This window comes from Pungitius pungitius, chromosome 4 (assembly GCF_949316345.1).
Source record: "Pungitius pungitius chromosome 4, fPunPun2.1, whole genome shotgun sequence".
Classification (NCBI taxonomy): domain Eukaryota; kingdom Metazoa; phylum Chordata; class Actinopteri; order Perciformes; family Gasterosteidae; genus Pungitius; species Pungitius pungitius.
In genome coordinates, this window is record NC_084903.1 from 999,491 (window position 1) to 1,020,128 (window position 20,638).

The 20,638-nt window shown below is 46.4% G+C and overlaps 2 protein-coding genes across 2 annotated transcripts; both read left to right on the plus strand.

Annotated features, from left to right (window-relative positions):
* Positions 1 to 8,823: 8,823 nt before the first annotated feature.
* cplx3b (complexin 3b) lies at positions 8,824 to 14,575 on the plus strand. The gene is made up of 3 exons (XM_037455219.2): positions 8,824 to 9,418; positions 12,126 to 12,213; positions 12,325 to 14,575. The coding sequence occupies exons 1-3, from the start codon at positions 9,261 to 9,263 to the stop codon at positions 12,547 to 12,549; spliced, it is 471 nt and encodes a 156-aa protein (XP_037311116.1). The 5' UTR covers positions 8,824 to 9,260; the 3' UTR covers positions 12,550 to 14,575.
* A 4,290-nt stretch (positions 14,576 to 18,865) lies between these two features.
* Positions 18,866 to 20,285, plus strand: si:ch1073-459b3.2 (growth arrest-specific protein 1). The gene has a single exon (XM_037455206.2). The coding sequence runs from the start codon at positions 19,539 to 19,541 to the stop codon at positions 20,283 to 20,285; it is 747 nt and encodes a 248-aa protein (XP_037311103.1). The 5' UTR covers positions 18,866 to 19,538.
* The last annotated feature ends 353 nt before the right edge of the window (positions 20,286 to 20,638 follow it).

Below are 20,638 nucleotides of genomic sequence, written 5' to 3' on the forward strand. Positions count from 1 at the left end.
TTTTTAGTGGAGCATGTTCTAGACTTGGGGTCATAACTTCTGTCATGACTTCTCGCTGTGCTGTTGGGGGAGGGGAGTTATGTAAGCAGGAGAAAGGGATGCATGTTATTGGCATAGCTGCGAGAGAGCGAGAGAGCAAGATGGAGAGATGGAGAAATGAAGCTGTTACACACAAGAAACAGATGGAGTGTGGTGCTTCAGGCAGACCTCAGGAGTCACGGCAAGATGAGAGACTTTGAAAAGATTGGGCATGGGAAATGTGAAATATATATCATATAGTATGTAATTAATCCATTGAGAATGGCATTGAACAAACTGTTCAAGACTCCTAACTGAATAAGAACAAATGTGAAGCTGAAAAAAAAATCCTTATCATAATTGAAAAAAGAAACATGGTTTTGGTATGAGGAAAATGGTACTGCAAAAAGCGCCAACTTGTTTGCGGGGAATGTGGTTACAACAACCTTAAAATGTTTTACGTTTTGTAGTTCCACATTGAAAATGACCAAAGTACCACGGACTTTAGCCCTTCTGCTTATTGTCTTCAGTTGGCTTCTGTCCAGGGTGCCGGTGCTCTATGTAGCGTTATATCTCTGACAAAAACAGGAAACACTCTGTGGGCCCCAGCATGGGGGCTAGCATTAGTTGCTAATGTTAGCCTATATTTTGCTGACTCCGTTGCTAACGTTAGCTCTTCAGTAGCGTAGGCAGTGTGCTTACCTGACAGCCACTTCTACGGCTGTTGTGTCTATTTGGGGCCACAGATGTGAAAGATTGAATGAGGATCCTTCTAATAGCAAAACTGAAACCAGTTGAAACCAAAATCTCACAAGCACGGGATTATCCCCCTCCCACTGACCTTCACCCCACCCTCCAGCCATCCCAGCAGCCATTTCTCTCCATCCTTCTCTCACTGCTACCTGGCCTACTTTTATTTCATCTTCTTCTCCTCCGCTTAGCCTTCCACCGCCTCTATTCCACCAAGGAGGATTTTACAGTTTTCGCCTGTCCAGGGGGACACATGGGGTGGTGGTGGGGAGGGAGGGAAGGAAGGAGAGCTGGGGTTGAGGGAGGAGGTTGACAGAGGATATAGAGGGTTAAAGGGACGACACCTTTTCCTTACACACCAATACCTTTCATTTGTGTCACTACATTTTACTTACCTTTCCTTTTACCAGTTTAACCACAATTAAATTCCGATAAAAATCCCAAACAAACCGCTTGACATTGAGCGCCATGATGACATCACAGGATGCCTGGCTGTGTGCAGCGACTAAGCCCACACTCTGAAGCCCCGCCGGCTACAGGCATGGCAATAAGAGCTGCAAAATGCTTAAACAGTTTTTAAACCCACCGGAGCTACTTACACTAATACATGTTCATGCGTTTAAAGCGCACAGAATTGGAGCACGCTAATATTAGTGCTAGTCTGCACATGCATGGAGATAGGAGCTGCATTCCATGTATGCGTGCAGGAAGTGTTGCCTTCTGGGTAAAAAGTAAATGTGAAAATCATTCCATGCCCTTGTGGGAGCTTTGTCGTTTTGACGGATGGAAAGATTCAACTCAATATTGTCAAAAATATCACAGTATGCTGTGACTTCAGGAATTCCACTACTTGGAAAGACCTAACTGCAGGTAATTAGGGGGCGACTGGAGATCAGGGTCGCACTTCAATCCTCTGATTGGCGGTGTGATCCCGGCTGTGCCCATGTCAACGTGTCTTCGGGTGTTGTACTGATGGAGGGGTGGGGACTTCACGCTAGCTGTCATTAGTTAATGAATGGAGGAATAATGATATTTAGTGTCAGTGCTTCTGCCATTTCAGTGATGAGGGATGCAATTTTAGATGCAGCTGTTCTGCATGTTTCTCACCATTTTTTTTAACTTCTCACTCAATTCCACAACCTGTTAAGCCAATTCCTTGGACATTGTGTCTTTCATCTTTCTCACTCTTGATCCACGCATTTCTCTGTGAATCTGTCTCTGAGTGAGTCTTCTCTTTTCACACTTCCAACCACAGCAATTTGTCATTTGATTCCCTGTTGTGGTTCTTTTTGCCAGTTAAGGACTGCATGCTTCCATACTACATACAGATCCAATTTCTTGCATCGCAAACATTTTTTTTTAGAGCAAAACAAAAACTCTCAATGAAAATGTATATCTATTTATTTATCTGTCCATGTATTATCTATGTATTTATTCATCCATCTAATGTAACGTCTGGAAACGGGAGGAAATGGCCACACTGACTCTCACAAGCCATATGGAGGTTAGTATTTTGTCAAACTATTTTAAATGCAGCAGCACTTTATTTTTCTTTTGATATTGATAGTGTCGTAGAGTCTTCTATTAAAGAACGACATGAAGGGCTGCTGTGTTGACATGAAGCCCCACTCTCAGTGGGTTGGACGCACCTGAGGCATGTCCACGTTATCTGAGGTTAGCTACGCATCTATGACAGTCTAAATAAAGCTTTTGGGCCTGGTTCTCTCTGACCGAGGCACTATTGTCCACACTAATCAGCTTTGGAGGATTGGGACGCTACAGGTAACTTACCTGTGCCCAAACCAAATCTGCAGGAGATACTGTTTGTACTACACACATAGCACAATAACAAAGAAATGCAATTTAATGTGAGCTATTCATTCATTTGCTATATGTCTCCAACCTAAATTAATACATATTAATATTAGATCGTTAGACTCTACACCCATGTACGAGGCAATTGCTATAATCATAATGAATGTGTTTGGTCTCAGGTCCTGCAGGCAGAACACGATGAGGAACCTGACGGTGCTGATCCACAGCCTGGGTCACTGTAGCTTGTCAGCTGAAGGTCCTGCTGCAGAGCCATGGATTCCTCTTTCTCTGCATCTGCATCACTGATGAGGTCATAGACTTTGAGGTAGTTGCTGAAGCATGGACATGTGACGTCCAATCGCTCTGTCAACCAAGCGCACCACATCCAAGTATTCCAGAGTGAAGAACACTCGCCCGTAACCAGATAACTTTCTAAAAGACTCAACAAAACGGATATGGTTCAATAAAGGCACAATTACATAACAGTTGCATAATGGCACTGCTGCCATCAAGGTAAAAACCAGACTAATGACATATTTAACTGGCTCATTGACATGAGTGCATGCCATGAGGGCGTTTCAGTTTGCACTGAGGATCTCTCCATCACCTCATTCTGCCTCTGACTTTGTTCCTCAGGTTCTTCAGGCGTGGTCCTTGAAATCAGGGACAGGAGATGTTGTGCATGCTGGCTGCTCTCAAAACTGTTTTATTGTTTGCATAATAAAGATACAAATATGCCATCATAAACTAGGGCACATAAGAAGAAATGTATACAACAGTTTAAGAAAGACAGGCTCATTGTCTTTTGGTTCAAATCTTCGTGGTACAAGTTGAGTGCGCCGGCGAAGCGAATAAATGAGGCGGCTGGCGGGGGTCCAATCGGGGAGGAACTGTCCTTCAGCTCGAAGGGGAGGGAGCGCAGGGCGGCCTCATCACGCCTCTCACAAAGTGATCTGAGAGAAGATAAAATAGTGGTGATCCTACTACTGTTTTATTTCCCCTTCAGCTGTGCATGTTTTTAATGATACACCATATTAAGGCTTTTTATGACATGCTGTATCATTTTTATACCCTTTCATGACTTTGCGATGACATTTTTATTCTGTTTTTTGTGTCTGTCGTATGTACAAATGTGTAGTATTTTCTTAAATAGACTGCTACTCATCATAGTAATACATTTCAAAAGATATTTGAAAAGCAGGAGAAAATCTCCTGACATTAGTAGCTTTAAAGGGTTAATACGCCCACATAAGCCAAAATGAAAACACTAACGCTGTGAATCAACAGATATGTCTTTAATAGCTTATTAAATGGCTCCGTCATCACCCCGATGCAACACAGGTGATTAGAATCTGGTTTGATCTGCTCTGAAACATTTAGTTTGTTATCCACAGACGTCCCTGTCAGCTACTTTCCACCAAAGAGACAGAGTGCTCTGGTGGTTCAGCCATATATCCGTTGTGGGAATACAATGTCATTAAATCTGCTGTGTGTGTGTGTACACTAACCAGGTTTCAGAGCCAGTTTTATTGCACCTTCAAATGTCAAGTTCAAAAGTTGAAAGAGCCCTCGCTCCGCCGCGGGGCCACAGTATGGAGCCCGGCCGGGGAGCTGCTGATGTTTGCTGGGGCGGACAGTTGCCATGCCGGCATGCGGCGTAGGTCAACACCTCCCAGACAGCCCGCAGGACGTCACAGCACCGCCGCGGGGGGACTCGCTTCCCGCCGTATGGCGCCGAGCAGCCGCAGCGACCCCGGCTGTCCGTTCCATCTCCGTTCGAGGGGCCCCACGCGGCGGGGAAACGAATGTCATCAAAGTCTCCGCCCATCCACACGTCCTCAGATGCTTTGTCTCAAATTTGGTCGTCAAGTGCACACATCACTTTTCACTTCTAATGGGATTAGCGTGATGATTTTTTTTTTATCTCACGAACGAGTGGGTTGGAGAGAGGGGGTGAGGGGGGGGGCTGTGCTCGCAATCTGCTTTTCTTAAAACAGACATTGTGACTTGCTAATGGCGTCATCGTCTCTGCAAATTAAAAAAGGGAGGAAACCAGCCTCCCTGAATGTGCTTATTGTTTACTGCAGGGCACATTTGTTTTAATGGGTATAATCCAGCGGCTGGTGGGGCCAACCAATCAGATTCAATCAGTTACAGCAAACATCTCAGATTCAATGCAAAAAGAAGGTATCAATCACGCATTATTACTTTGCTGTTAAATATTTGTTCTTCCAGTTATTTCAACAGTGTAACATAATACAGACATTCATACAATCGAGTACATTAATTATATCTATATTAGGGCTGTCGATAGATTAAAAAAAATAAACTAATGTGAGTGGTTCTTTTGGGCCTGGCCCGAGCCCAGTTGGGACATGCAGACAGGCAGGATGTGCAGGAAAAGCATATATTTTGCGCAGATATATTTGACAAATATTACTGTGTATATTCCATATTTTAAAAACACAAATACATATTGATTATTTGTAAAAAAAAAAAAAAAACTTTGTGTGTGTGTGTGTGTGTGTGTGTGTGTGTGAGAGAGAGAAAGCGAGAGAATATGTGATGGTGTACATAAGCCCATCACTCCCAATCCCACACAGGCTCCTAATCCCAGAAGATGAAAAGAAACACTAGAAGTGTGACTGGGCGGCAGCCAGCGTAGTGCTTGACTCGCGCTGTGATTCCTCCTCCTGCCTCGCAACACACCACACAGTATGTCTTACTCCCGTAACCTTTGGATTCAAACATTACCTCCTTTATTAAAATGCTAAATTTCCCCCCAAACCACCAAGCATGCACAATCTGTTATTTTTCATCATCGTTACACATCGGTGTTTTTTTCAACCGACCAGAGAAACCTTAAAAAAAAAATGCTTTTGCAGGCAAATCACAGATGTTTACCATAAGGGAAAGTAATATGTCAGGTTTGTGTCCAGCCCTGCAGTGCTGTGTGTGGGATTTGCATTAAAATGACTTTATGTATGCATAACATATGCATCTTTATTGTCACAGTAGCACAGGCAGTACAACCAAGCATAAGCAGGAGCCAAGGTGCATTGACATGTGCCTATTTAGGAATCAGGTACGGTGGATAATTTATTGGACCAGATGCTCATGTTACTGCCACAAGCAAATGTTTATGGGAAGTGTAGAAGCCTGGAGTTTGTGATTCTGGCCCTCGCAATCATGTTTTTTATGGCAATGGGGTCCCCACGTTGAGCAAAAAAAAAAAAAGATTAGAATTTCTTTTAATCATGCATAAACAATACATTTTAAATACATAAAAATGCATTTTTACAAATAGTCCATATGTGTCTTCCTGTTTTTGAAACATGGAATATACCCAGTATTATTTGTAAATTAAGATATCTGGGCAAAATATATGCTTTTCCTGCATGGACTCTCCGCATGTCTCAGCTGGGCTCGGGCCGGGTCCCTAAAGAAGCAGTTAGCCAGTCACTGATGAAGTTAATGAGTAACAGGAGTATTTTTGCGTCCTAAAGGCTTGCCCTTCGTCGCCTTGCGTTGCGCTCTCGGCAGGGCGGCATGCCGTTCAACACCATAACAAGAGCGACCAGTGTCCTTCCAAGAAGACCCGACCCGAGCTCCGTACGAGAGCTTTGCTGGAGAAACTAGATGTGAAACAGCTGGACCCAGATCAGCGTGACCTCACAATCAGACAACGGACCGCCGTGAAAGGGACACCTGGGATGTTTAGCTAGCTAGTTAGCTACGTGCTAACGGCATATATTCGCGCGCATGACGTCGCTGTGTTAAAGTCAACATCGCTACCCAGCTGCGACGCACACAGGACAGCAGAAGTTGTGTATTGAGTTGATCTTTCCTCTTCAACACACTGGTTTTCATAGACTTCTACACTGTAGACTTCTTTTAGGAATCAGAGGTGTCGCCCCCTGATGGCCAGTAGACAGAATGCAGGTTTATGCCACTTCCTCATTGCCTTGAGAGTTGAAGAACAATTTGACTCATTGCAAAAGAGACCACATGAGACTGAGAAGACGGTCTTGTTTCAGTATACAATATTGCTAATAAATAATCAATTATGTTAACATTTGTGTTCAGAAAGTGCGTTTTCACACCACCAAATTGTGTGACGGTTCGCTGGTCGGGGCAGCGCTCCCACGGTACCCCATGTACTCATGTTGGTTTGTGTTTCGACCCATCGCAGTGGTCATTGCCGCTTAAGGTCATGAATCCACTGAGCCCTCTGACAGGCGACACCATCCTCTCTGAGGCCAAAACATCGTCATTACGCAAATGCATGGATTTCACCGTGCGTGCGTGCTTGTGAGAGAGCGACTCATAAACTTCAAACCTGCTGCTGCAGCACCTGTAGTCAGGCTCAGTGATAATCCGTGAAGGAAAAAATAGAAGATGAATATATGCATGAGACCTGCTCCGTGGGGAGGGTGACAGATCAGATCAGAACGTGTGTAAATCAAAAGCAAAAAAGGGTATAATTAGATAATTAGTTGAAACATGCTGGTTAGGCAAATTCTTTCACTTTAGTATGGATCTCATTCATCACGTTACATTTCCAGCTAATCAGCGGATGGCAGCTTTGATGTGTAGTCTGTGAGCGCTTCAATTCCTACGTAACGAGTCCTCTCCAAGACAGAAGGAAACAGAAATGATTCGTACATTTGGGTTTTCGGGTACGAGTCGTTGGATCACGTGGCCTATATAGGCTCATTACTACTGAGGCTATGCAGGTCATGTGAAAAAGGATCTAAAGACTTGTACCCGGCAGATGATCAAATCATTGAACGAAACGTTGATCCAAAGACACGGTCGGGAGGTAAACGATTAGTTCTGCCGGGTACGAGTCTTTGGACCATTTTTCACGTGACCTGCATAGGCTCAGAAGAGGAAACAGGTTCACTTTTGCGTGACTACAGGGGTGCAAACTCGTCACCTTTTGCAAAATTCAGTTTTTGATCCAAAATAGGTCATTTGTTTGATTCATGTAGATCTGCAATAATGTTGGGTCCTTTCCGCAGATCGCCCAGGCTATAGGTGCTCTTTGGGCCCCCGTTAGCGCGGGGTCTGATGGGCAGCTGACCAAGGGAATCCGACCCGTTGCATTGCGAGGGCGGGTGTTGACGCGATGTGATTACTGCCCAGTGCTCTGAATGTCAAAGTGAAGAAATACAATAAACTGGCTTAATTTCGTATTTCCCTTTCTCTTGTTCAGAAAAGGATCAAAGACAACTAAAAGGGGTTGTGAAGGTAGTTTTTTCAGTATTTGGGAGTAGTATAATTAAATGCTAGTGTGACAATAAATTACCATTTCAAATCATCAAAACTGTCATGACTACCCCCCCCCCCCCTCCCCCATTGAAATGAAAGAATGACTCGAAAAAAGATTTGTTCATTTTACTGAACGAGATTCAAAGAACCGAGTCAGTAAAATGATCCGGACTTCCCATCGCTACAGGTACGAGCTTACAGTGTCCTCTCAAGCCCAAAGCCCCCCACTGAGATGGGGGCGGGGGATCAGATCAGGACTCCAAAGTTGTTGACTTGTTCCCTTTTCACACTTTGGGTGTCAAGAATTGCAGAAAGAAAGAGAGTGATTTAAAATATTCACACAAATGTAGGTCATATTTTGTCAGACTTCTTGAACATGATCACTGCGTCACGTGGTGCTGCCCAGAACCACCCAGTATTTTTAAAGAAATAATAAATCATCTGCTCCTCATAGATGTTGAACTATTTGCCCCCCTCAATGCATAGAAAGAAACCATAAGACCCTAATATCATGCGCTCACTTGTGGGTACCACAGATGCATGAGTCACCACAGGAGTAATATGGTGATGCAAGTTGAGGCACATTTTCTAATTTTAGGATGTTGGCTGCGGCAGGGGGTGAGGAATATTTACTACATTAGATGCGCATCGGAGGGCGGGGTGCTGTTGCATGCTCTCTTAATTCAGAACAAGCTCATCTTGTAGGCAAAGCCCTGCTAGTAAAGACTCATCATCTCTGAGTGATTAGACCCACAAACCAAACGCATGCCAGTGGCTCAATACACAACCATTGGACTCACTTGCAATTAGAAAAGCTGTTGACATCGCAGATGACCCTGAGAGGGACACGGGCACCAAAACAGCCGGGAGAAACCAGAGTCACGTGCCCCCCTCCCGGTCCTTCCGCGCGCCCTCCATCATCATTTAATGTCAGACGGCGAATCACGGGAGCAGCTCCGTTGCGCGCCACGAGAGCGCGCAAAAACAAACACACACACACACACACACGTAGTCCGGCGGTGCGTGGGTTGGGCGGGGAGAGTGGCGGCGGCGGACAGAGTCACCGGATTGGTAGAGTTCAGCGCCAAACTGACTCATAACCAGGCGCGCGCTCTCTCCCATCTCTTCGCGGCGCGGAGCTGTCCATAATCCAGTGGTGCTGAAACTCGCGAGCGCCATCTAAGACTCACCCCCCCACCCCCCATCACGGTTTGATCGCACCCATCGAGCCGCTTTCTCGTCGTCTTCTTGTTTTTATCTGTGAAAGTTACACGCGCTTCTGTTTTAGCGTCACTTGGCGGATTTTCATCCGCGGTCCGCTCTACCCGCGGAGCGCATCGCCTTCAACTTCTCGGCCGATCCCACCCCAAAAGAATTAAGTAGAATCTCCGAGGGGCGCAACCATGGCTTTCATGGTGAAACACGTGGTGGGGGGGCAGCTGAAGAACCTGACGGGCGGACTGACGGAGGAGAAACCCGAAGCGGAGAAGACGGACGCCGCCGCAAAGGGGATGACTCAAGAGGAATTCGAACAGTACCAGCAACAGTTAGAGGAGGAGAAGTAAGCCACTGACTTTGACTGGCTTTTTGTGTTTTATGAAGTCATGATAAAACGAAAGTATGTGTGTGTTTGTGAGAGAGAGCGGTGGCATGTTTAAAGTCCGTGTGTGTGTGTGTGTGTGTGTGTGTGTGTGTGTGTGTGCGCTCCCAGTGCGCCGCTTGCGCGTTGTTTTTTTTCATTTTACGCATCAATGCAAAAACACGAGAGCTCCACGCACAGCTGCTCCTCTCGCCCAGGGACTCTCCGTCTCTGAGCGCCAGCTAATTGTGTGGCATAGTTTGTTTTTTAAATATTTTCTATTTTTTTTTTGAATGTGGGATTCCTGGAATCATTAGTCCATGGCTGTCTACGGGGATTCATGCCTGGGGCAAAACTGTGCATGTAACTGAATAATGAGCCAGATTGTTTGTTAAATAAAGTGGGGTGTAGTAATAATGCTATATGTCATCAGGCGGCAGACAACTAACAGTATAAACCAATAGTTTTTTGTTTATCATTCGACTTTCATCATTCAGAATCACTATTCCAAATGGTTGCATTTCTTACATTATATAAAAGACGATGCGTTGAATTTAAAACGCTAAACATATGGCTAATTATAGATAATCAAATATATAAATCTTTGCTGTGTGCCTCACCTGCAGCTGTGAGTTTGCATGCTAATTTGGCCTGATTTGCATAGCTGTCATGGTGTTTCATCTCCTCGGGCGCACAGGGTGGACAATGTGAAGTACAAGGTCATCCTGCAAGAGTTGACCCAGCAGACAGCATCACGCTATTGATTAGCGTGATGCTTCCCTTGGAGCAGGCGTCGCATATCAGGCCATATCCTGTTCATAGAATAAGCTGCATAGATCAATGATGTGGAATAAAGAAGAAAAAAAAAACGGTGTGTAATTCCGGTTCAAATGTCTTTAGCTGTGACACAAATTGTGGTCGTCCTAACGTAGCATGTTCTCCGCTGAGAGGAGCCTACGTTACAGGGACGCAATGAACCTCAATCCACGGCTCCTTCCCATCGACACAAACTACCATGTAGCCCTTTTGAGTGAAGCTAAGTCCCCAACGTGCCATTAACACTCAGCTCGGCCCCCGGAGCTCTACAGGAGGCCGTGGCGAGAAGCCCCCCTGTAGAGCTCTCTGCTGTCATGTCACCTTTAGTGGGTGAGTGATTAGTTTGAGGTGCTAAACTAGATCTTAGATCACCCGGAAGCCCACATTTCGCTGATTTAAAGCGGATTGAGATCGTGGCGGGGGAGGGGGCTCTTTACCCTGGCGTGTCACATAGACATTCCATCAACCTCAGCAACCCGGGGGCCGCAGTGACAACCCTGGTCATCCGGCGCCCTTGAGAGGGGGGGGGGGAGGCACAGAGCTCTACTCATTGGCTGCGACAAGCGCAGCCCGGGATCCCGTTTCAGGCCTCCCCCCCCCCCCCGCTCATGTTAAACCAAAGTGAACTCGCTCAGACAGTGGCACGAAACGCTGCATCTCCAGATAGAACGACCTTCCTCCTGACACATCGGATGCAAACGTTTCTTAAAAACCATGCCCCGGGCCCTCCAGCGCCAAACTCACCCCCCTCGCCTTTAGATGGCGCCGCTGATACACGTGCAATGCCACGATTTTCCTTTTGAACAATACGATGTGCTTATTTAGTAACAAGCACCTTCACGGATTTGCATGTGAAATGCGGCCTTTAGTCACCGTATCCGTGTTTGGCCCTCGGGGGGCCGGACAAGCAAGTTAGCTCAGCACCGTGTCACTTTGTTGACTCCGGATTTTGAGAAGCATTCCAGCACATTTACCAATCTACAATGACACTGGAGCCATAAATAATCCAGGGAAAGAGTGTGGAGAGCATTACAGCTCAGAGTCTGCCCTCTGCTGGAGGCTCACATGATGTCAGCCGGGCGGTGTGCAAAAAGGCCACCAGGCCGATAGAGGAATATTGGACATCACACAACACTCCGTTTTCTCCAGGACAGATGTCTGCATTAATAAAGAGCTGTGGAGAGTCATCTTTCACTTCTTGGATGGTCGTTACCTTAAACTGTTCTTGTGTGGGTTTCCATGCCAGATGGTCAAACATTATATTACATCACTTTCATTTAGCTGACGCTTTTATCCAAAGCGACTTACATTGCATTATAACCAATGCACTACATTTTTGCTTGGGGAACAATTAGGGGTTAGGTGTCCTGCTCAGGGACACTTCAACATGGCACATGGACCCGCTTGATGGCCGGGATTCGAACCACCAACCTCCCAGCACACTACTCCATGCGCCACCATAATTTTCCCAAAAACGTCCTTCGAGCCGGAGTTTAACCAGCGACTTAAGGATACTAGCACATTGAATATCAGCCTACATTTCTCCACTCTACCAACTGAGCTATGGGAGGGTACTGACGTTTGACATTGGAGCTTCAGAGAGGAGGACATAGAGATGCTAAGCTCCATGGAGTCCAAATCCAGCAGAGGCCTCGTGATGTTCTTAAAGCAGAGGTGCACAGCAGTAGTGACCCGTCGATGGCCCCCGTTTGGTTATTGCAGTAAGCGGCGCTTTTCTGCAGGATCCCACTGTGACAGCACGGACATTCCTTCGCTGGATTGGTTTGGCACCTGAGTTGTTTAACTTTGCATGTTCAGCATCACTCTAGGACAATTTCGGGGCCATTACTATACTGTTGCTCCTCTCTTGCAGACAAGAACGAGAAGCAGATTTTGCCCAGAAGAAAGCGGAGAGAGCTACCGTTAGAAGCCACTTCCGGGACAAGTACAGACTACCAAAGGTAAACGACTCAGCTGGTCCTCTCAGCCGTGTACTGTACATGCCTCCAAAGTACAACAGGATCAAAACAGTGTTTTGTTCTTGTCCTTTTTACCCCCCCCCCGCCCTCCAGAACGAGCTGGACGAGACCCAGATCCAGCAGGCGGGGGACGACGTGGTGCTGCCCACGGAGCTGGCCAAGATGATCGCTGAGGACAACCAGGAGGAGACGCACAAGCAGTCGGTGCTGGGCCAGCTCACCAACATCCAGAACGTGGACATGGACCAGCTGAAGGACAAAGCCCAGGCAACGCTGGAAGACCTCAAAAAGCAGACGGAGAACTGCAGCCTCATGTGATGCGTCCCGACTCTCAAATCCCAGCCGGATTAGAGTTTTAGTTGGGCAAATATTTTTCAAAGGCAGAGCTGCTCTGGAGGTGGACGCGTCCTTATTGCTTTAAGGGGAGTGTCAGTCGGCAGAGCCACATAATAACAGTGTTTTATAGACGGAGGCCCTGGAGAAGAGGAAGGGGTTTGTCTCCTGTTGACCTTCACACATCCTCAAAGAAACCAATGTCATCTGAATTCTTCTCAAAATTAGCCCACACACACTTTTAGAGATTTATTTGGCTCTTCCCGTTGACATTTAACCGACGAGATTAATTCTGCCTTTTCGAGCAACTCCTCCTCTGAGAAATATGAATCCATTAAATCCTTTGCTCCCATCATTCCCTAACCTTCCCCTCGCTCTTCGTACGTCACGGGGCCGGTGATCACACATTGGGATTCTGCAGCAGAGTTTTCAGGTGTGTGTGTGTGTGTGACGCACACTCGCGTGAGGAGGCCATATATGTGTTGTGTTGAATTGAATTTGGGGTAAAGTCATTTAGGAGCATAAAGTGAGGCTGTTTTTTGTCACAAGTAGCTTACTGATGTTGGCCCCCTGGGGCCCCCGATTAAAGCCCCCTGCGAGCTGAATTAATCGTAATAGTAATATTTTCTGAGCCATAGAGTATGCTTAATTTAAGCTTTTTTTTTTACTTTAGCGTGTCTTGGACGTTGGTGCAATTTTCTCCGACATCTATAAGCTACTTTTTTTACGAGAACGGCCTTCTGATTTATTTGCAGTTGATTTTTCTTACTTTTATGAAGAGCAGGAAATAATTAATGAGCAATCAGGAACTGTGTGCTGCATTTTGGATGTTGTATTTGAATTCGCAGTTACAATACTGAATTTAGAATCAGCTACAAAGGGAGTATATCTGTGTTTGTGCTTCATCCAAAAGTTAAAGGAACAGTTCGCCTAAAATTCAAAATCACATATTTAGTATGTTTTTGCCACCTCGAGCGCCACAGGCCATGGCAGTCAAAGTGTGCATTTTTGATATTCGGGTGAACTGTCCTTTTAAAAAAAAAAGAGGGGAGGGGGGGGGGGATAAGCTGTTTAGATGTGTAAAGCTTTAGAAGTCGTATGCCAAAGCCTGCTTTGAAAATACTTTGACTAACATGAAAGAAAATGGCCCCTAATATGTCAAACGTGTGTAACTGTGGCGTGAGTATAAATCCACATACAAGTATCCATGTAGTGTGAGACGTAAAAGGTATCCGCTCTGCGCCGTGTTGACCTTTTGACCCCATTCCCCCGTCCGTGTCCCAGTGGTGCCGTATTGTGTGCTGGTGGATTCGTGTTGTTTAGCCAATGTGACGCGTCCAGTGGTGTCTTCTGTAACTCGGTATTCTGTCTTTGTTGGTTTCTAGCCAAACGTGAGCCAATCAAAGAGGGGGGGGGGGGGGGGGGGTGTTGATGTTGTGCTACAGCCACGTAAGCTACATTTTTGACCGTGTTTGATTTTTAATGTAGCCGTGGTGACGGTGGCAATGCCAGCTTCGATGTAGGTTGTACGAATTTTGCATCTTAAGAGGGATATTTTTAATTTAAAGGAATTATGGGAAACAAAAGATTGTTTCCCTGCTGCCGGCGCTACACTTCTGCTGAGGCCCATCATTTCAGCACCGCGGTGAGACATAAACAATATATTCGTAACATTTCAATAAAATAGGGCGGTGGAATAATTGCAATAACTTCCTTTTATAATCGAGCTACTAGAATCGTGAGACTAATATCGATAGGTGGAACAGAAGCCATAGAGAAAACAGTTTTGCTTTGTGTGTGTGTGTGTGACTTGAAATAATAATTCAATAATAATAATAATTATATACAAATGTTATTTTCTGTGTGTTGTCATCCTGTGGAAATGTTATTTCTTTTCAGGAAATGTCTGCCACGACACGCAGTTTCCTCTCGTTGTTTCATTCTGTCCCTGAAAGCATTTCAGTCGTTTGCTTTTGGTTTAACTGCAATAAACCGATTTTTGGAATTATGAGTTTCATGTGATTCTTCCCCACACAGGAATGGGACTGTGTGTGTGTGGGGGGGGGGGGGGTGGGGGGGGGGGCACAGTCTTGATATTTGTAGCAACCAGAACACCAGGTGGAGACAAAATACACAACTACAGAAGCTCTAAAAAGGGGGCTGACTGATTACTTCTTCCACTGTAACTGAAATGTAAGCAATGGGATGTTACAATTAAAAGATGTTTGTAGGTGGAAGATGGCTCATAAATGTAAATTTCATAGGCATAGCGTTAGCTAACTTGACACCAATGCTAACACGCTAGCACCTTCAAGTGGTTTACCAAAAGGAAAAGAAAAACCCAACAGCACCACATTGACATTAACATCCTTATAATTAGGGCCGGGACTCGATTAAAAATATTAATCTAATTAATTCGAGGCTTTCATGAACGCTAGTTGGTGCTCCAGTATAATCGGTCCTCCGAAACTCATCCAGTGAGAAACGTTCTGCTGTGCAAAAAATAAGTGTAAAAATGCCTAAAAAATGTTTAATGTGTTATTTTTTGTGTAATTAATTAATCTTAATTCACATTGTAATTAATTAATCGTAATTAACGCGCTAAAGTCCCGGCCCTAATTTTAAATTAAACAAACAGTGACACTGTGAATCATCGTGAGTTCTGGTGTCTCTAGTGGAATCAAAGCTGACCTTCCTGATCCACATTTGGGATTTGATTCTCTCTCCTCAAGGTGCCGTGTGTCAAACGTGTTTATTTCTTCCGGGATTTATTCTCCACTCAGCTGAGGAGGACCCTCAGACTGGTTTAGCTCCATAGGGGAGTCGGTATGGATCCTCTCAATTCACACGCGGGCATCAGCACACATGTCGAAAAAAGTGAAATAAGGATCACAGCATAAAAGTAGTGAAATCAACTAGGGCTTTATTAGAAATGCCATTATATGACTTTACTTGACCTGCAATTCTATTATAACGGTATGGAACGGTTGTGGATTCTAGCCTGAGAATCTATGAGAATTGAGGTTGGATTCAAAAGCATCAACAGGTGTGTGGTGGAACAGTGCAGGGAGATAGCAGGAAGGCTGAAGTGTGGAGGATCCTCAGTTCAAACCTGCTCTCTCAGAAGGAGGGTTTGGTTGCAGTCAGGGCTTCAAACTGTAAACAGTTTTGAGGTTTAGTAAACAATCCCAAGGTCTAATATGAGAAACGGACACAATGAGCCATGTGCTTGAATAGCTCAAGGGAACAACTGAAGGGCTGCAGGCTCCAACCTGGTGTGTGAGGTTAGGGGTTCTTTGCCCTTCATGCAGACATCACTTCTGCTTTGAAAGAGTTTTGAGGTTTGAGTAGCAGTCTCAAGGTTAAATACGAGAAACAAAATTATATGGTGCATGGTGAGGTAGTGCAGCACAAGAGCTGAGGAGCTACTGTCCTCTTGGGTTTGAGCCTTTGGCTTTACTTCAGGTTTGAGTAGCAATCTCAAGGTTAAATACAACAAACAAAGGGTTGGTTAGTGTGTGGTGAAGTAGCACAGTGGAAGAGCTGCTGCCACAAGCCTGCACTGCATTTGAAGGTTGTCGGTTCGAGCCCAGTCTTCGGTTTGAGCCTTTGGCTTTACTTCAGGTTTGAGTAGCAATCTCAAGGTTAAATACAACAAACAAAGGGCTGGTCAGTGTGTGGTGAATTAGCACTGCGGAAGACCTGCTGCCACAAGCCTGCACTGCATTTGAAGGTTGTGGGATTGAGCCCAGTCTTGGGTTTGAGCCTTTGGCTTTACTTCAGGTTTGAGTAGCAATCTCAAGGTTAAATACAACAAACAAAGGGTTGGTTAGTGTGTGGTGAAGTAGCACAGTGGAAGAGCTGCTGACATAAGCCCCTGCACTGCGCACTTGAAGGTTGTGGGTTCAAGCCCAGTTGTGGAAATAGCATTTAAAAGAGTTTTAAAGTTTAACTCACATGCTCAAGGTTAAATAGGAGAATCAAAGTTGCCAAAATGTGACCAGGACTGGTAGTGTAGGGGTGCAAGCTAGAGCCCAGAAGCCTCTGTACGCACCGCCAGTGGGTTCAAATCCCGCTCCTGCCAAGTCTTGAGCACACTACCGCGGAGGTAGTAGTGGGGGCATTGTCCCCACTGGTTGTTTCAGAGAAGTGTACCCTGGGGGTTATGCAGAAACACAAGGTGCGTTCAGTTGAGTTATGATGGCATTGTCAAGAATGATGAAGAATCTTTTGAATGTTGATGAATTGACTTGATGTTAATTGCTTTGCTTTTAGCACTTATTAGCCATGCTACGTAGCCTATAGGGTTCCACCTTTTTGACGGGAGAGAAGGCCGGATGAGTCAGTAAAGATGAGCAGATGTGTCTCATTCAGTGGTCACACTGACATGAAACTTATTACAACCTCTGAGGGCATTTTTCAAGACAATCACATGTTAGTCTACTTCAGGGCATCCTGTGGACAACCTTAAACTGACAGTCTGGCACAGGGTGTAGATTTGTTTACCCTTTTTAGTGCATCCACCCTCCAATTCTCTGTTACATTCAAATTCAACTCACTTGTGCCTTTACCAATGCAGGAAGGATGAATAGCATGGTTGATCCTCCAAGATGCACCAATCCGTCTCTGGGGCAATATCCCATTATGATTTTTTATAAATGTCAGTTACCCAAAACTAAAAAAGGATTTAGGAAGAGCCACCAAGTCCCTTGAGGGTTGAACCCAGATAAGGTTTAAAGTACAGAAACTTGGGGCATTTGGCATTAGTGACAGGGACGTGTAGGTTGCTCCATCTAAGATCATTCCAGTCATGTCATGGGAAAAAATTATTGTGAAAAAAGTCCAAATATGTAGGGTCAATAAGCAAAGATTTTTTTTAAATAATAGGTACAAAATTATTATAAAAAAATATATGTACGGTCAATATATATAAAATATATATTATTAGGGCCGGGACTCGATTAAAAATATTAATCTAATTAATTAGAGGCTTTGTAATTAATTAATAAAAATTAATCGCATTTTAATTGCATAAATATTTGACCTGAGAACAGTGAGAAGTAATTTTTTTCACATGGATTTTTATTGTTGTTCAAGCAATTCCAGCAGACAAGTGTAGAAATAGCATATTTAGAAATATAGGCTACCTGGATTTCTGAAAGTACTATAGGTAAGTAGACGTTCTGTAAACTAGGTTTTTTTAAGTAGACCAATACTTTCAAGTACATTCAGAACATTGGTTATTTTTTCAGACGTGGACTTAGTTACCCTGGTCCTTAAACCAGTCATCTGGTGCAGTGTGGGTTGGGTGTGGGTCCTTGTACGTCCACGCTAGCTGCTAATTGTTTAGTTTTGTAATTAATTAATCGTAATTAACGCGCTAAAGTCCCGGCCCTACTTATAATATGACCTAGGAGTCCCGTGGCCCTGAGGAGATGAAATGAGGCTACTTCCTGTTGACCGTGTGACCTCTGATGTCCAACAAAGAGGGTGAAATGTAGCTGGGTAACGAGACTGAGTGAACCCCCCCCCCCCCCGGCACAACCATGTCTGATGAGAACATATATGTGTGTGTGTCTAAACTGTACATAGAATCACACAATAAGTCAAATAAAAAAATAATTTGCAAAGAGTGTAATCCCCACAGGGTCCAGGTTCAGTGGAGATCCCTGAAGAAGTAAATCCAGTTAGTTACCATCAGAATGGCCGGGAGCCTGAGAGCTGTTTGGTAGTTCTCAAGTGCGCTGTGTAAGGGGGCTCGCTGTAAAATACATGGAGGCCAGAGCCCCTCTCCATTGATGGGCCTCGGTGCAGGACAATCTGCAGGCCGGGGCGGGGGGGGGGGGGGTGCAGTGGATGTTGCATGGCCAAGCTCACACAATTGAGGTGAAACGGTCCAGAAAATACCATTCTCACCCTCCATTCTCTCTATCAATCGAGTGCAGAATGAGATGCATAGTGTGTGTGTGGGGGGGGGGGGGGGGGGGGACAATTAGCGGGTGAAGTGAAACCTCTCAACGGCGAAGCAGTTTGTGGCAAATTTTTTTGTGGGTTGTTGTTTTCTTTTGCAGTGAAGTAGCATTTGAGTTCTTGCAAAAAATGTTGCCCCCCCCCCCCCCCTCGTTTCAATAGTGTTATTGCTACAGGAGAAGGGACCACACGGGTCCGGGGGTTTCATGCAAGTCAAAACATTGGTTCCATCTCTTCGCGGAGGACCGACTAACGGGCCCCACGGCGGACTCCTCTTTGGACCAATCGGTGGCCACGGTTTAAACGGGAGAGAGAGAGAGAGAGAGAGAGGGGGGAGGGAGGGAGTCTTTCTTTTAGCAGAAGGAGGGGTGTTTTTTTGGGGAGGGGGAATGCTCGGTGGACCGTGAAGCGTTGCAGCGAGAAGAGGGACAAAGACACACGTATTGCGGGACAGACGGAAACCTGACAAAAAAAAACTAAAATAGAAAGAACAACAACAAGCAAAAAAGGACATCGACGGAGTCCCGTGGAAGGCGGCGGAGCTGCGGGGGCGGAGGGGGGGGGGAAGAAATGGCCAGACACATGAGTGTTGTTCCACAAGCAGAGTCGCGGAGGCTGTCTGCGGTTTAGAGAGCGTTGCGGTGACTTCGGAGAGGGAGATCTGCGCCGCGCACAGGGACCCGGCCGAAGCCGCTAAGTGCTGGACAATGGTCGCCAACTTTTGAACAAACTTTCCCGGAATTACATTTTTTCTTCTTCTTTTTTTCCCCTCTGTCGCAGCAGCGCACTGTGATTTCCACTTGAGTCAGATCGTGACTTCCCTCGCTGCAGAGAGGAGGCAAAACGCATCGAAAGTTTCAGGAGAACATTTATAACGGACCGCGTGCGTCCTTTCTCCACGCGTCGCATGGGCGGAGGACCTCAGAGCTCCGGTCCGGATTGTCCCCGATACTAATGTGCTGGTGGAGAACGTGCAAGTAGCCGAGCTACAACACCGGCCAAGCATGCGATGCTGGTGCGGCGCCCTGGCACTTCTCCCCTGGGTGCTGGTGGCCCTGGACGCTCAGCTCATCTGCTGGCAGGCGCTCCTGCGGTGCCACGAGGAGCCCCAGTGCGAGCTCGCGTACGGCCAGTACCTGGCGGCCTGTGAGGGGAACATCAGGGGGACGAGGAGGCAGTGTCCCAGCCACTGCATCAACGCGCTGATCCGGCTCAATCACACCCGCGGCGGGCCGGACCTGGAGACCTGCGACTGCGCGCGGGACCAGGAGTGCCTCGGCGCGAAGCGCGCCGTGGAGCCGTGCCTCCCGCGCCGGCACCCGAGCGACGCCGGCGGGATCGGCTGCATGGAGGCTCGGCAGCGCTGCGAGGAGGACGTCGACTGCCACGCCTCCCTGGCGGCCTACATGTCGTACTGCGGGCAGCTGTTCAACGGGCGGAAGTGCTCGTCCAAGTGCAAGGCCACCATCCAGCAGATGCTGTTCATCCCGAACGGCGCGCTGCTCAACCGCTGCGTGTGCGACGGCGTGGAGAGGCCCTTCTGCGAGGTGGTGAAGGAGAACATGAGCAAGCTGTGCGCCATAGGGGACCGCACGGCCATTTCAGACCAGCCGGATGTGGATGACCTGTATGAGGATGAGGACTATGACCCTAAAAGTGAGAGAGAGGAGGAGTTTTGCTCCTCTGCTTCCCAGAGGTCACCCGGCAGCGTGGCGCTCCTGTTTCTTCCTCTGGCGCGGATATTGTTCTGAGACAATACGACACTTTGGGGATTTATGAAGAGACCCCAGGTCTGCTGGAGAGGGGCAGAGTGGGGGGGGGGGGGGCTATTTACTTCACCCTCAAGGCCTCCCTAACATCCCTTTTCGGGGCGACAGTGGTGATGTGTGACATGTGTGTTTTCCTCTGTGTACAATGTGCAGAGGGATTGGTCAGCAAACGTTCTGGCTCGCTGGGTGAAACGGCTTCTTCTTGTTGGTGTCGTGGTCAAAGTCCGTTTGGCAGGAAGCGGCACCAGGTTCGAGGAAGTGAAGTGAAGTGAGTGCCTTTGAGCAGCTTCCTGTTTGTTTGGGTTGGTTTCAATGGTACTTGGGAGTGTGGCTTC

Bases quoted from the DNA above. Each gene is read 5' to 3' on its own strand.
- cplx3b (XM_037455219.2), top strand. From the start codon at position 9,261: ATGGCTTTCATGGTGAAACACGTGGTGGGGGGGCAGCTGAAGAACCTG. The intron at 9,419-12,125 runs GTAAGCCACTGA...CCTCTCTTGCAG, and splicing joins CAACAGTTAGAGGAGGAGAA to ACAAGAACGAGAAGCAGATT. The intron at 12,214-12,324 runs GTAAACGACTCA...CCCGCCCTCCAG, and splicing joins ACAAGTACAGACTACCAAAG to AACGAGCTGGACGAGACCCA.
- si:ch1073-459b3.2 (XM_037455206.2), top strand. From the start codon at position 19,539: ATGCGATGCTGGTGCGGCGCCCTGGCACTTCTCCCCTGGGTGCTGGTG.